Source organism: Macrotis lagotis, chromosome 1, assembly GCF_037893015.1.
Source record: "Macrotis lagotis isolate mMagLag1 chromosome 1, bilby.v1.9.chrom.fasta, whole genome shotgun sequence".
Classification (NCBI taxonomy): domain Eukaryota; kingdom Metazoa; phylum Chordata; class Mammalia; order Peramelemorphia; family Peramelidae; genus Macrotis; species Macrotis lagotis.
This window is the reverse complement of record NC_133658.1, coordinates 444,652,795-444,667,506: the sequence shown is the minus strand read 5'-3', so window position 1 is coordinate 444,667,506 and position 14,712 is coordinate 444,652,795. Positions and strand designations below refer to the sequence as shown.

The 14,712-nt window shown below is 33.2% G+C and overlaps 1 protein-coding gene across 5 annotated transcripts in view; it reads right to left on the bottom strand.

Moving 5' to 3' along the window:
- The window catches only part of BRMS1L (BRMS1 like transcriptional repressor), a 160,956-nt gene that overhangs the window by 32,180 nt on the left and 114,064 nt on the right, over nucleotides 1–14,712 (bottom strand). For all 5 annotated transcript variants that reach the window (XM_074213389.1, XM_074213387.1, XM_074213385.1 and 2 more), the window contains exon 5: nucleotides 10,019–10,115. In XM_074213389.1, coding sequence (XP_074069490.1) covers nucleotides 10,019–10,115 — 97 coding nt within the window. The remainder of the gene's footprint in view (nucleotides 1–10,018; nucleotides 10,116–14,712) is intronic.

Genomic DNA, 14,712 nt, shown 5'->3' with positions numbered 1-14,712 from the left:
TCTATATATTACCAATAATGCCCAACAGCAAGAGGGAGACAGAGAAATTCCATTTAAAATAACTGTAGACAATATAAAATATCTGTGACTCTACCTGCCAAGACAAACCCAGAAACTAAATGAAAACAATTGCAAAATATTTTTCACGCAAATAAAATCAGGTCTAAATAATTGGAAACATGTCAAATGTTTATGAGTAAGCCAAACTAATGTAATAAAAATGACAATTCTAGCTAAATTAAATTACTTAATCAATTCCATACCAAGCAAATTATTAAAAAACTATTTTACAGAGTTAGAAAAAAATAATAACAAAATTCATCCTGAGTAACAAAAGGTCAAGAATATCAAAGAAATTAATGAAAAAAATGCAAAGGAATGTGGCCTAGTTGTACCAGATCTAAAATTATAATAATAAAGTAGCAGTCATCAAAACTATCTGGTCCTGGCTAAGAACTAGAGAAATGGATCAGTGGTTTAGATCAGGGATAAAAGAAGTAATAGTAAATGACTATTATAATATGCTATTTGATAAAATCAGACTCCAGCTTCCAAGCTAAGACTCACTATTTGACAAAAATTGCTGAGAAAACTGGAAAAAAGAATGGTAGAAACTAAGCATAGACCAACATCTCACATCCTATATCAAGATAAGGTCAAAATGGGTACAGGATTTAGGGTAAAAAGGTCAATACCATATAGCTAATTAGCAGGCAAGGAATTATATCTGTCAGATCTGTGGAAAAGGAAGGACTTTATGACTAAATGAGATAGAGAACATTGTAAAATGCAAAATACTTGGACAAGTCACTTAAACTCATTGCCTTTAATAAATAAAAAAATTTAAATAATAAAATAAAATGCAAAATAGATAATTTTGACTCCATTAAATTAAAAAGTTTTTTTCCACAAACAAAACCAATGCAACTAAAATTAGAAGAAATACAGAAAGCTGAGAAACAATTTTCACAACCAGTATTTCTAATAAAGGGCTCATTTCTAAAATATATAGAGAACTGAATCAAATTTGAAAGAATATACAAGACATTCTCCAATTGATAAATTATCAAAGGATATGAACAGTTTCAGATAAAGAAATTAAAGTTATCTATTGACATATGACAAAATGCTCCAAATCATTATTGATAAGAGAAATGCAAATTAAAACAAATCTGAGGAACTACCTCATCTCGTCCAAAAGGTTATAAATCTGCAATATCACTCCTAGGTCTATATCACAAAGAAATCATAAAAGAGGGGGAAAGATTCACACGTACAAAAAACAACATTTAGAGCAGCACTTTTTGTAATGCCAAAGAATTGGAATGTGAGGGAATGCCTATTAATTGGCAAATGGTCTTACAAGTTATGATATCTGAATGTTATGGAGTATTATTGTTCCATAAGAAATCTTGTGTGACTGAACTTTAGAAAAGTCTAGAAAGACTTGTATGAATTGTGGTTTAATGAAGTTAGCAGAACCCAGAAAACATTGTACACATTACATGCAACATTCTGAGATGGAAAAATCTGTAATACAGAATCTAAATGCAGAGCAAAGCATACTAGATTCACTTTCTTAAGTCTTTTATATTTTTTCTTTCTCTCTCATGTTTTTTTCCCCTTAGATCTAATTCCTCTTTCACAACAGAACTAATATAGGAATATGTTAAATGTCATTGTACATATACAACATACCACATTGTGAACTGCCATGGGAAGGAAAGAAGGAAAGGTGAGTGGTACAAAAATGTGGACCTTATAAGCTTGCAAATGAATGAATGTTGAAAACTATATTTGCATGTTATTGAAAATAAAATTAGTTTGGGAGAAAAAAAATTAATATATTTCCCAACAACTGATCAAGTAATGCAACATAAAATTCTAAATCTATCAGAGTTCTTATAACAGAGAAATCCAGGGAGGTAGAAATCTACACAAGAATACAGGTCTGGACTAGGCAAGACCAACCACTCTACTCAATGGCATCAATGATGGAAATATGAGTAAACAGAAGAAATTGACCAATATAAAGTTATATTACAGATCCTGTAATACCCAAAAATCCAACCTGAAAGAAAAGAGTAGCTTCATAATAACTGTAGATAAACTATAAAAGAAAAAAAAATTCCACACAAACTAGGCAAAGAAAAATATGAAGCAAATGAATTAGAAAGTAGTATATTTTATAGAAAGAACAGATTCCCTAAAAATTATAATAGACCAAATCAGTGAAAGACTTCCTGAGATTGTAAGGAATGTTACAACAAAATCAAAAGACTGGAAAAAAAAAGAAGAAAATGCACTGTCTATTATTAGAAATAACTTTCAAGTCCCAAAAAAAGCATAAATAGCTAAAAAAAGAAAAAGAAAATAACGGGATTCAATGGAGCTAAACTGTTTGCATCCTAACATGGAAAGATGATACTATAATTCTTTAAAACTGTATCACTCGGGGCGGCTAGGTGGTGTAGTGGATAAAGCACTGACCTTGGAGTCAGGAGTACCTGGGTTCAAATCCGGTCTCAGACACTCAATAATTACCTAGCTGTGTGGCCTTGGGCAAGCCACTTAACCCCATTTGCCTTGCAAAAAACCTAAAAAAAAAACTGTATCACTCATGCTACATCTAGATATGGATATAAGATGAACTCAAGGAAATGACATAAAAAAAATAAGGAATGGGAAAGAGGAGTACAATGGGTGCAGAAGAAAGGGAGAGATGGAATGGCTATGTTATTTCACAAAGGTACAAAAGATCGATTACAATTGGGGGAAGATGGGCATTGCTTAAACCTTATTTACTCTTATTAGAATCGGCTCAAAGAGAAAATAAAACATATAATCAGTTCAACATAGAAATCCATCTTACCCAACAGGGAAGTAGGAGGGGAAGAGATTAAATCAAGGGAATGGAGAATGGGGAGGGGGGGGACAGACAGAAGGGAAGGCAGATCTGGGGAGGCCACCAGTGAAAAGGAAAAGAAGAAAATAGAGAGACAATGAGAAAGAATATGATGAAGGGAAATGCACAGGTAGTAATCATATAACTATGATTGTGAATGAAATGAACTGTCCCATAAGAGACTTGGATAGCAGAACAGATCAAAAACCAGAATCTTTCAATATGTTGTTTACAAGAAACACATTTGAAACAGAATAAACACACAGAGTAAAGGTAAGGAGTGGGAGCAGACTCTATTATGCTTCATCTGAAGTAAAAAAAGCAGGGCTAACAATCCTGATCTCAGATAAAGTAAAAGCAAAAGCAGACCTACATGAAGAAGATAAGGAAGAAAAGCACATCTTACTAAAAAGTACCATAGACAATGAAATTATCAATACTATACATATGTGCACCAAGTGGTATGGCATCCAAATTCTTAAAAGAGAAGTTGTGAGTTAAAGGAAGAGTAAAACTACACAAGTAGGGGACCTCAATGGTCCCTTTACCAAAACTCGATGAATCCAAACAAAAAAATAAACAAAAAAGAAGTTAAGGAGGTAAAAATACAGTATTAGAAAATTTAAACATGACAGTCTTTTTCTCAGTAGTACATGGCATATACCCAAAAAATGACCATGAAAAGGGGTATAAAAACCTCAAAATCAAATGTAAAAAGGCAGAATCATTAAATGTATTCTTTTCAGATCAAAATGCAATAAGAATTACATTCAACAAAGGGCAGTGAAAAAATAGATCAAAAATTAATTGAAAACTAAATAATCTAATCCTAAAGAAAAAGTGGGTCAAAGATTAGTTGATTGGTTGAATGGTTCTTATCCTTCCTTACTGAAAAGACCAAAACAACATCACTATATTAGCAGACAACCAGGGGGCTGCTGAATCCTACTGCTGCTTCCAGGAAGGAAACAACCCTATGACCCAGATCTCCTGTATGCAGGGTTGTGACTACAGTTTCCAGTGTATCGGCACCTGCTGCTTCATCATTTGCCTGTTGACACAGAACTTTGAGCTAAGAATGGTAAAATGATGTCTTTTGATTTGTGCATAAATTAGATTTAAGTGATGCAGAGTTGCACAAACCTTGGCTTCACTCACTCTTCCAAAGTTATCACAGTCAGGTAGCAAGACAGTCAAAAAAACTGGTGAAGGCTCGAGATGCAGTGGATGACCTTGGTGTCTTCAATTTCTAACCAAACTCTAATTGCTCTACAATGCCTGCTTCAGCTGCCTTTATGGTTGCTAGAATGATTGTTCTCATCTTCCCATTCCACCAGTGGAAGACTTGGTGCAGACATTCCCCTAACTCACCAACAGATCTGAGATCCCTTCAGTTACCCTCTTCCTGGTTCAGAACACTCTGAATCTTGATTCTGTCATATATCAACTGCATTCTGGTCAGAAAAATTTGGCATAAATATAATTTTGTGTATTCAATTCAAATATTAAATTAAAATCTATTAAATTATTACAGCTTGCAAGGCATTGTGTCAGGTGCTAAAAACTTATTCAATAATAAGTAATAGATACATTTTAGGGAAAGATATAAAGTTAGGAAGAGATTATCTCCTGCTTTCATATCCATAAAGAACAAGTGAAAAAATAACTATAAGACAAGGGAGAATAAATGAGGTCAAAGCAAAATGCTTTGAAAAAATTAATAGATGCTAAAATAACAATAATAAAACAAAAAATAAATAAAAATGATCAAGCAAAGAAGAAAAAACTCAACCACAGATAGCAACTAAGAGAATATGTGGGTTCATATTCAGAGGAAGATAAGGAAGCTAAAAGAGCCCTATTTTTTTCATGAGAAATGTCAAATGGTCTCATATACAAAAATATTTTCTAGAAGAACTTAAAAAGGACTTTTAAAATCAAATAAGAGTAATCAAGGAAAAATTAGGGAAAAAAGCAATCCAATAAAATCAAGAAAATTGTACAAAAGGCAGTTGACCAAAGAAAAGAGACAGTCGAGCAACTGAAATAGAGAATCAAAAACCTTGAAAAAAAATGCCTTGGAAACCAGAACTAGACAAAGAGAAACTAATGATGTTCTAATACACAAATAAATAATCAAACAAAAACAAAAGAATGAAAAAAAATGAAGAATATGTGAAATGTTAATCAGAAAAACAATTGATTCTGGAGAATAGATCAAGCAAAAAAATATAAGAATTAGACTGCCAGAAAAAAAATTATGATTTAAAAAAATCTTAATATTACAGGAAATTATGAAGGAAAATTGTCTTGAAGCACTAGAACAAGGAATGTAAAGCAGAAATTGAAAAAAAGACACTGATCACCACCTGAAGGAGATTTGAAGAGGAAAAAATACAGGAATATCATAAGTGAAAATATTGGAAGCAACAAGAAAACAACTATTTAAATATCATATGACTGTAGGTTTTGGAATACTATATTTTGTTGAGCAAAAGATGTGAGATTATGACAAGGATAACTTTCCCAGAAAAGTTAAGTATAATTGGAATAAAAAAAAATATGGACACAATGAACTGAAAGACTTCCAAGTATTTGTGACAAAAAAAGCAGAACTTAAGGAAAAACATTCAGAAGAAATATAAAGTAAATGTTAAGGACAAATTATAAGGACCACAATAAGGACAAATTGCTTATTTTTTATATATGAAAATATTAGAAGCAGCTAGGTGGCGAGATGGGTAGAACACAGGTCCTGGAGTCAGGAGGACCTGAGTTCAAATCCAGCCTCAGACACTTAATAATTACCTAGCTGTTTGACCTTGGGCAAATCACTTAACCCCATTGCCTTGCAAAAAAGAAAAAGAAAAAAGAAAACAAAATATTATTAGTGGTTTGATTGTCATTTTATTTTGGTATTCTGAAAGAAAGACTTGAGCTGAGCTGAGTATAATGGAGTGAGTCTAAAAAAAAATAAAACAGCATAGGGAGATACAATGAAACAAATGAGGCCAAAAAAGGAAAAAGATAACAAGAGGATAAGAAGATAGGATGGGGGAAGAGGGAAGAAGAGCAGAGAGAGATTCTAGAAGGGGTGGGTAAGAAAAGGAACAGGAGAGCAAGGTATAGGTAGAAGTAAAATGAGAAGAGAGGAAAGATATGAATAGGGTGAGGACAATGAGGCAAAATAGAAAGGAGAAAAATATACAGGTAATTATAGTTTAGAATGTGGAAAGCCTGAATTCACCTATAGGGTGGAAAGTAACAGCAGATCAAAGACCTGAATTCAAAAATATGCTGCCTTCAGGAAATGCTATAAAAATGAGAGATATAGACAAACATAAAAAAGGTAAAAATTTATTGTTAAAAAAAGCAGGGGTAGTAATCATGATCTCAACAAAATTAAAGCTAAAATATATTTAATCAAAAGAGAAAAATAAGGAAATTACACTATATGACAGTCATATCATTCAATGTTGTTTCAGACCATTTAAAATAACTAGACAAAAATAAAATACCTGGGAGTATACCAGTCAAAACAGACACAGGAAAATATGAACAAAAACATAAAACACTTTTTTTTATACAAATAAAGATCTAAATAATTGAAGTATTATTTACAGTTCATGACAAAATCTGGCCTCAAACCAGTCAAAATAATAAAATAAATAAGACAATTTTACAAAATGTAATGCAATTAAATTATGAAAAAATGAAAATAATAACAAAGTTCATTTAGAAGAACAAAGGGCCAAAAATTTAAGAGACTAGGGGAAGAAAGATGTAAAGGAAACCAATTCAGTAGTATCAGACCTTAAACCAAATTATAAAGTGAGAACATTGCTTAAGTGTAAAATGAATAATTTCATTATTTTAAATAAAGTTATACCATTTGGGGTATTCTTAGCAAAGACACCAGAGTGTTTGCCATTTCCTTCCCTAGTTTATTTTATAGATGAGAAAACTGAGGCAAACAGGGTTAAATGACTTACCCAAAGTCATACAGCTTGATCTGAAGCTAGATTTGAACTCACAAAGATGGACTTTACTGATTCCAGGCCTCATAGAACATCCAGTGTACTACCTGGCTGCCCTCTTATTTTAGTATATGGAATCCTTTTTTCTGCCTGTTAAAGGCAGAGGTTAACTCTAAGGATTACGGGATCACTGAGTCAAGGCCTTGTTCAATTTATTTTTAGCATAATTCCAAATTACTTTCCAAAAGAGTAAGGTCAAGTCATAGCTAGGAGGCAAAACCTCAAAAATTATATAAACATTTATTAAGTGCCCATTTTCAGATGATATTTAATAGTATTCAATTCTTTTTTGAGAACTCTGTGTTCATACTGTGCGACCACAAAAATGAAAAATGGCTCAAGGTTTTGTTTATTTGTGCTAATTTCTCATGTTTCTTGTATATCAAACCCTTATCAGAGTTTTCATCTTTAATGCAATGATTTTTTTTAGGTTTTTTTTTGCAATGCAATGATTTTTTTATCATTTGATGACTGTCTCTAAAAATATTTTGCATTTAATGTAATCAATACTATTTTCTATTCTGTTATTTTATTTATTTTTTATTTAGTAAAAAAATTAGCTAAAGGTATAAGAAGCACCTCATCCCATTTTCTTCTAATCATTAGTAACATGTTTGAGTCTCAAAACCAGGAAGACCTAGGTTCAATTTCCATCTTTGATACAACCTCATTAACAAGTCATTTAGCCTCTAAGTTCCCTGAACCACTCTCTAAGACTAAAATCACAGAGAAGATAAAAACCTGCAATGGTAAATGGAATTTCCTTTTTTGGGAGATTCATAAAACCAATAAAATTTACATGTTCAGTCTCTGTCCTTCTATTTTGAGACTATTATCGGCCTTTTAGGATTCTTCTGTTATATGATGTAATCAAGTTCACAGATGTAGGATAGGATAGCATCTCAAGGACCAGCTATTCAAACCTTCCAATCCCCTTCATTTCACATTTGAGGAACATGAGACAAAGGGAAACTTGTGTGGCAAGACAGGACTTGATCTACTCTAACTGGCCATTCCAGTCCAAAGTTAGGAACTGTACCACAGTGACCTAAAGCTAATTTCTGTCAAACTGATTTACAATTTTCAAAGAAACTCTAATGTTTGTACCTTCCTTTTAAGATAATCAACTGTATGCACATTGTTTCTCTCATTATATTGTGAAGTCATTGAAAGGAGGGACTAATTTTTTATCTTTCTCCATATCTTCAGCACTTAGCATTGTGCTTGGCACTTAACAAATGTTTACTAACTTAACTTGAACACTGAGTTCGTCTCCTAGTCATTTATGGACTCAGGTTTATCATAAATCAAATTATTGAGTTCAATTGACTCCGATTCTTGCTTTTCTTGTATGTTCTACCATCCTGGGTTTTCTATTTTTTTTAACCAAGACCAAATAATTTTGATTAATAAGGAATGTAAAATTATCTGAGGTCTTGGAAAAGCTATTCCTCCTGCCTTCTTGCTTTCTTCATTATTTTTCTTTTTTGCCAAGACTTATTTTATTTTCATTTTGTTTAGCTCTATATGATCTTCCATTGGTAGTTTGTCATGGCATTAAATATGTAAAGAACTTTCATAATATATATTATCTTGGTAAGTTCCAGCACCCTGGAATTATTATTCCTTTAATTATTTAGGTAATTTAAAAATGTTTTTAAGGAGTATTTTTTAATTTTACATACATTTGGGTATTTCTTGGTATATTAACTCTCATATTATTTTATGCATTTTATAGTTATTTTAAAAGATACTTCCTTTTCTATTTTCGTTATGGATTATGTTATAGCTATCTAGAAATACTGGCAAATTTTGTGAATTTATTTTGCATACTGATACTTTACTAATCAATTATCTCAAATGATTTCTTTTGCTGATTTTCTTCCTGCAAAGTGGGATCACTTTGTCTCTTCCTTGTCAATATTTTTGCCTTTATTTTCTTTCTCTGGTTCCACTTTTGCTGCTAGCCTTACCAGAAGTATGTCAATAATAGAGGAGGATATTTGTGTTTCATTTATTCCTTTCTTATTGGGAAAATTTCAATAATGGTAACTTTTGAGTATTTATACACAAAAGTAAAGCAATTATATATATATATATATATATATATATATATATATATATATATATTATCTGTAAGATCCTATTACATTATATATGTGCTTTCTATTCATTTTATTTATTATATTTATTATATTTCAATTCCCTCTTAATATTTATTCTGTGAGCACCTAGGTGGTGTAGTGGATAGAGCACTTGGAGTTAGGAGGACAGGAATTTGAATCCAGCCTCAAATACTTGATTTTCACTACATGCATGACCTTGGGTAATTCAATGAATTTTGATTGCCACGTATCCAAGGACCTCTCCAGTCATCCTGATTCATATCTGGACACTGGATCAAGATGGCTATAGAGGAGAAAGTGAGACTGGTGACTTAGCACAGCACCTCCTCACTCAAATCCAATTTATATACTTGTCATGGCATCACAACCCTGATGTTGTGGTCTTCTTCAAAAATAAAGGACAAAACATTATTAATATTCTAATTTTTCCAGTTTAAAGAAAATTTCCCTTTGATGGAGAAGAAACAAAATGGAAAATGGATGATTCCCTTTCTACAATATTACAATCTTTCTCAAGAAGAGGGCCTCTAGCTTTCTCATTATTCTTTTTCTAAATATAACAGTGAGATATTTTTATTATCTTTAATATTTTTTGCAAGATACAACTCATTCTGCTCTATTGGCCATCTTGACATTATTCTTCCAGAGGCAGCTCATCTGACATTTCAGCCAACTTACATTATTCTTCAAAGTTTATGCAACCTTCTGTAGTTGTAAATCTGTGATTTTTTAAAATCAGTTTGTTAAAAACATTCCTTATTCAGTTGCACTATTTTCTCCTTTATTTTCCTTTATTTTCCAGTGGAAAAAATAATTTCTGTTAATAAATTCAGTAATTTTAAAAACAATATCTTAGAATACACTAAAGTTAGTGGCAATCCAGTGCTTCATAAACCAAACATTTGGTTGGCAGGAATTTTTATAATGGAAAAAGTTTAAATTAACTTTACCTGAGGTAATGTCAATGCTGTGCCTATCTTCTTCAAGTCTTCTAATTTTCTCTTCTAGTTCACTCTGTACAGTATCATATAATAAGAGCTTTTCACTCTGAAACAAACCAATAGACAAACAAACCATGTTGCAAATAATTAGCTAAATAAATAAGTAAATAGTGGGATGGATAGCTGGATAGATGAATGAATAAATAAGTCAATTTTGTACTCACCACTCTTAAATAATATAGAGAACATTGCATTAGAGCAGAATATTATCAAATGTCAGCTGATGCTACAAAACAGCAGGACCAAAACCTATATCCACCTGATTGCAAAAAGCTCCTTATAGAATTTGGGTTTTTTTAAGTATATAGAAGAACATATATGTATTTATATTGTATATATATATATACATATATTTATGTTGTATTTATACTGTATATATTTATATATGTATATACATATGAATACATATACACATATGCATATACACACAAATATAGGTATATAAATTTTATGTTATATATTATATAAAATAGTATAGAATATATATAAACATATAAAGAAAAAAATACCATCTGATAAATTTTAGAAGAATGCTATCAATGAAGACCAAAGGGTTAAATATTAAAACTGAAACTTCTGATAATTAGTGCACAAAATTTGAAAAAATCTTAATTTATCCAAATAGGGGACTGATGGCTTTCAAAAAAAATTACTTTAAATAATTTTTGGGGATAATTTTAAAGTACAGCAGTTACCAGATTCCAGGGAACCATTTCATAGATTGCAACCAAATCAGATCATATTTTCCTCTGAAAACAAGGTCACAGTCAAAGAATAATAGATTTTAGGTCTGGACAAGACCTCAGTACAACATAATGGAAAAGCATTGGCCTTGTAGTTTGAAGAATCAAATTCAAATTAATACATCTAACATTTACTAGCTGTGTAAACTTAGACATGTTACTTCACTTAGACCTCAATTTCTTCATCAATAAAACGTGAGGATTACAATAAATTATCTCAATGATGTCTTCCAGCTCGAACATCCCATAATTTTTTCCACTAGCCAGATCACTCAATACTATATATTTTATATGATCCCAATAAAGTATATTTTTGCATACATAAATCTAACAATCAACAAACATTTATCAAGTACCTATTATGTTCCAAGAACTATACAAGGTTTTTCTCCTCACATTCCCTCTTCTGGAGATCTTCATTGACTTTCAAGCAAATTTAATTATCACTCTGTGCTGGGATGTAATTCCTTTGGAAGTCTATGGACCCCTTCTCAAAACAATGATTTTAAACTCACAAAATAAAATATACAGGATTACAAAGGAAATCAAATATATTGGAAAAAAAAATCAGAGCCAGATTAAGATCTCTTGTTCTATGCAAGGAACTTCTAGTTTAGGGGGAGGAGCCAAGATAGGAGAGTGAAGACAGGACATCCTGGAAGTTCTTCCCCAGACCACCCAAAATACCTTCAGTTAATACCAAATTCTAGAGTGGCAGAACTCACAGAAAGACTGAGTGAAACAATTTTCTAGCCCAAGACAACATGGAAGATTCAAGCAAAAGGTCTGTGACACTTAAGTTGGAATGGGCTACAGCACAGTGGGGTAGCACCAGAACAAACTGACTTCAGTCATCCAGGACCAGCCCTGGTGCACCTGAGTCCCTGGAGGTACTGGGCTCAGTGATAGCAGGGGGTGATTTCCAGACCCCTCAGCCCAGGGATTGCCAAGGACAACTTGGAAGGTCAGCAGGAAAACCTGCCACACCAGAGTGACAGTAGAGTCCAGTCCAGCACAGGTCTCAGCACAACCCTGACCCCATAAACCAAGTGCAGGACTGAGGAGTCACCCAGCAGGGAGCCACCCTGCACCTGCTTCCAGAGCGTTGAGCCCAGGGACAGTAAGAGGGTTGAGGGAGACTATAGAAGTCTTTTTGCTCTCTCTGAGGCAGGATTCTTTGGCTTTACCCATGTTCAAATCCAGTTTACAGTCTTGGTCCCAGTCTCAGGAAAAGGAGTTTTAGTGCCACAATAGAGTAGGGACTCTTCTCCAAGGCAGAACAGAGTGCTTGGGTTCATCCACAGACCAGACATCCACAGAGCAATCAGAGCTTCTCATAAGACACTGAAGGAACAGAGGTTCCTATGGGGAGTCCCTGAAAACAGCTGCCAAAAAACTCAAGTTTGAGACAGTGCATCCTCCACCCTAGAGGCAGAGCTCCACCTCAACAAAGAGTTAAAATCAAGTCATAGGCTGGGGAAATGAGCAAACAACAGAAGAAAAAAAAATCTGACCACAGACAATTACTTTGGCCCTATGGAGGATCAAAATACACACTCAGAAGATAACAAAGTCAAAGCTCCTGTATCCAAAGCCTCCAAGAAAATTATGAATTGGTTTCAGGTTATGGAAGAACTCAAAAAAGATTTTGAAAAGCAAGTGAATGAGGTAGAGGAAAAATTGGGAAGAGAAATGAGAGCAATGTTATGAAAACCAAGTCAGCAGTTTGGTGAAGGAATTACTAAAAATTCCTGAAGAAAACATCTTAAAAAACAGTTTAGATCAAATGAAAAAAGCAGTCCAAAAGGCCAATGAGGAGAATACCTTAAAAAAGCAGAATTGATCAGATGATAAAGGAGATACAAAAGTTCTCTGAAGAAAATGATTCCTTCAAATGCAGAATGGAGCTAAGAGAAGCTGATGACTTTGTGAGAAATCAAGAAACAATAAAATAAAATCAAAAGAATGAAAAACTACAATAAAATGTAAAGTATCTCACTGGAAAAACAGCTGATCTGGAAAAACAGATCCAGGAGTGATAATTTAAAAATTCTTGTGCTACCTGAAAGTCATGGCCAGGAAAAGAGCCTAGACTTCATTTTTCAATAAATTCTCTAGGAAAACTTCCCTGATATCCATGAAGCACAGGGCAAAATAGAAATTGAGGAAATCCACCAATGACCTCCTATAAGAAAACCCAAAATTAAAACCCCCAGGAATATTGGAGCCAAATTCCAGAACTCCCAAGTCAAGGAGAAAATATTACAAGTAGCCAGAAAGAACCAATTCAAAAGAGATGGGATTACAACCAAAAATCAACTACCCAGTAAAATTGAATATATTCTTTCAAGGGGAAAAGATGGACATTCAATGAAATAGGGGACTTTCAAACCTTCCTGTTGAAACAACCAGAACTGAACAGAAAGTTTGATCTTCAAATACAGGATTCAAATGAAGTATGGAGAGGGTAAATGGGAAGGGAAAATTATAAGGGATTTAATAATGTTGAACTTTTGTATTCCTGCATGGGAAGATGAGACAGTTAACTCATATGAACTTCATTTGTTAGAACACTTAGAGCATATATAGGCAAGGCACAGGAGAGAGCTGAATATGAAGATATATTATAAAAATGGAGTTAATGGGCAAGAAAGGAATGTACTGAAAGGAAAATGAGAGGTAGACTGGGTTAAGTTATTTCACATAAAAGAGGCAAGGAAAAGCTTTTGCAAGAGTGGAAGGGGGAGAGAATGAGCCTTCATCACTCTCATTGGACACAGCTCAGAGAGGAAATAACATACACACTCAACTGGGTATAGAAATCTATCTTACTCTAGAGGAAAATAGGAGAGGAAAGGGATGGGAGGGGAGGGGAGAGGGGGTAGGTGTTAGAGCAGAGGGAATATCGTGCGTGAGGGTAGTCAGATTCAACACAGTTTTGAGGAGGGACAGGGTAAAAGGAGAGAGAGAACAGAATAAATCAGGGTGAGGAGAAATAAAGTGGAGGGGAAATACAGCTAAAAATAGTAGCTGCGGGCAAAATATTATATATTGGGAAAAATACAATTGTAGTAACGTGAAAAAAATTTTTTAAGCTGATAATCGAAAAAATAAGAAAAAAAAGAACTTCCAGTCTATATCTTTAGCCTTAGTTCATTAGTTTAACTCCAATCTCACTTCCTATAAGCACCTCAAATCCAACATGTATAAAGCAGAACTCTTGATATCTACCCTGATGCCCCCTCCCCAACAACAAGCCTTCTCCTCTTCTGAACTTCCTTATTTTAATGAGAACTTGTATTCTTTTAACTTTTACCTTCATAACATCTCTCCCACATATCCCCTTCTTTCCACTCATATGGTCACCACTCTAATTCACCCTTATACCATATCAACTAGACTTACTGTAACAGCTTCCTAAGAGATCTCTTCCCTACTCCAAACCATACTCTATACAACTTACAAAATGCAAGTCTGACCATGTCACTACTACAGTCAATAAACTCCATTGGCCCTCTATCATGTATAAGACAAATATAAAGTTCACTTTATATTTTATTCAAATTCCTCACAACTTAGCCTTATTCTTTCTGTACATATTACTTCCCTGCTTATCTCTCTAAAGAAAGGTTTTCTTGTCTGTTCTTTTTTATGGAGAGTTAATGTATGCAATCAAAAATGCATGTTTGCATTTCTCTTATTTGGGCAAAATTCCTTATGTCTAATCAATAAAAGTAAAGAGGATGATTCTCAGAAAAAAAAAAAACAGGGAGAAATAAGTGGGAGTTTTTTTAAGCACAACAGTTTCCTTTTTAGAGCTTTCAAAAGATAGGGACTTTTCTCTATTTCAATTTTAGATAATTTGGAATGGAGAAAGAGTAGAATAGATAAAAGAAAGGA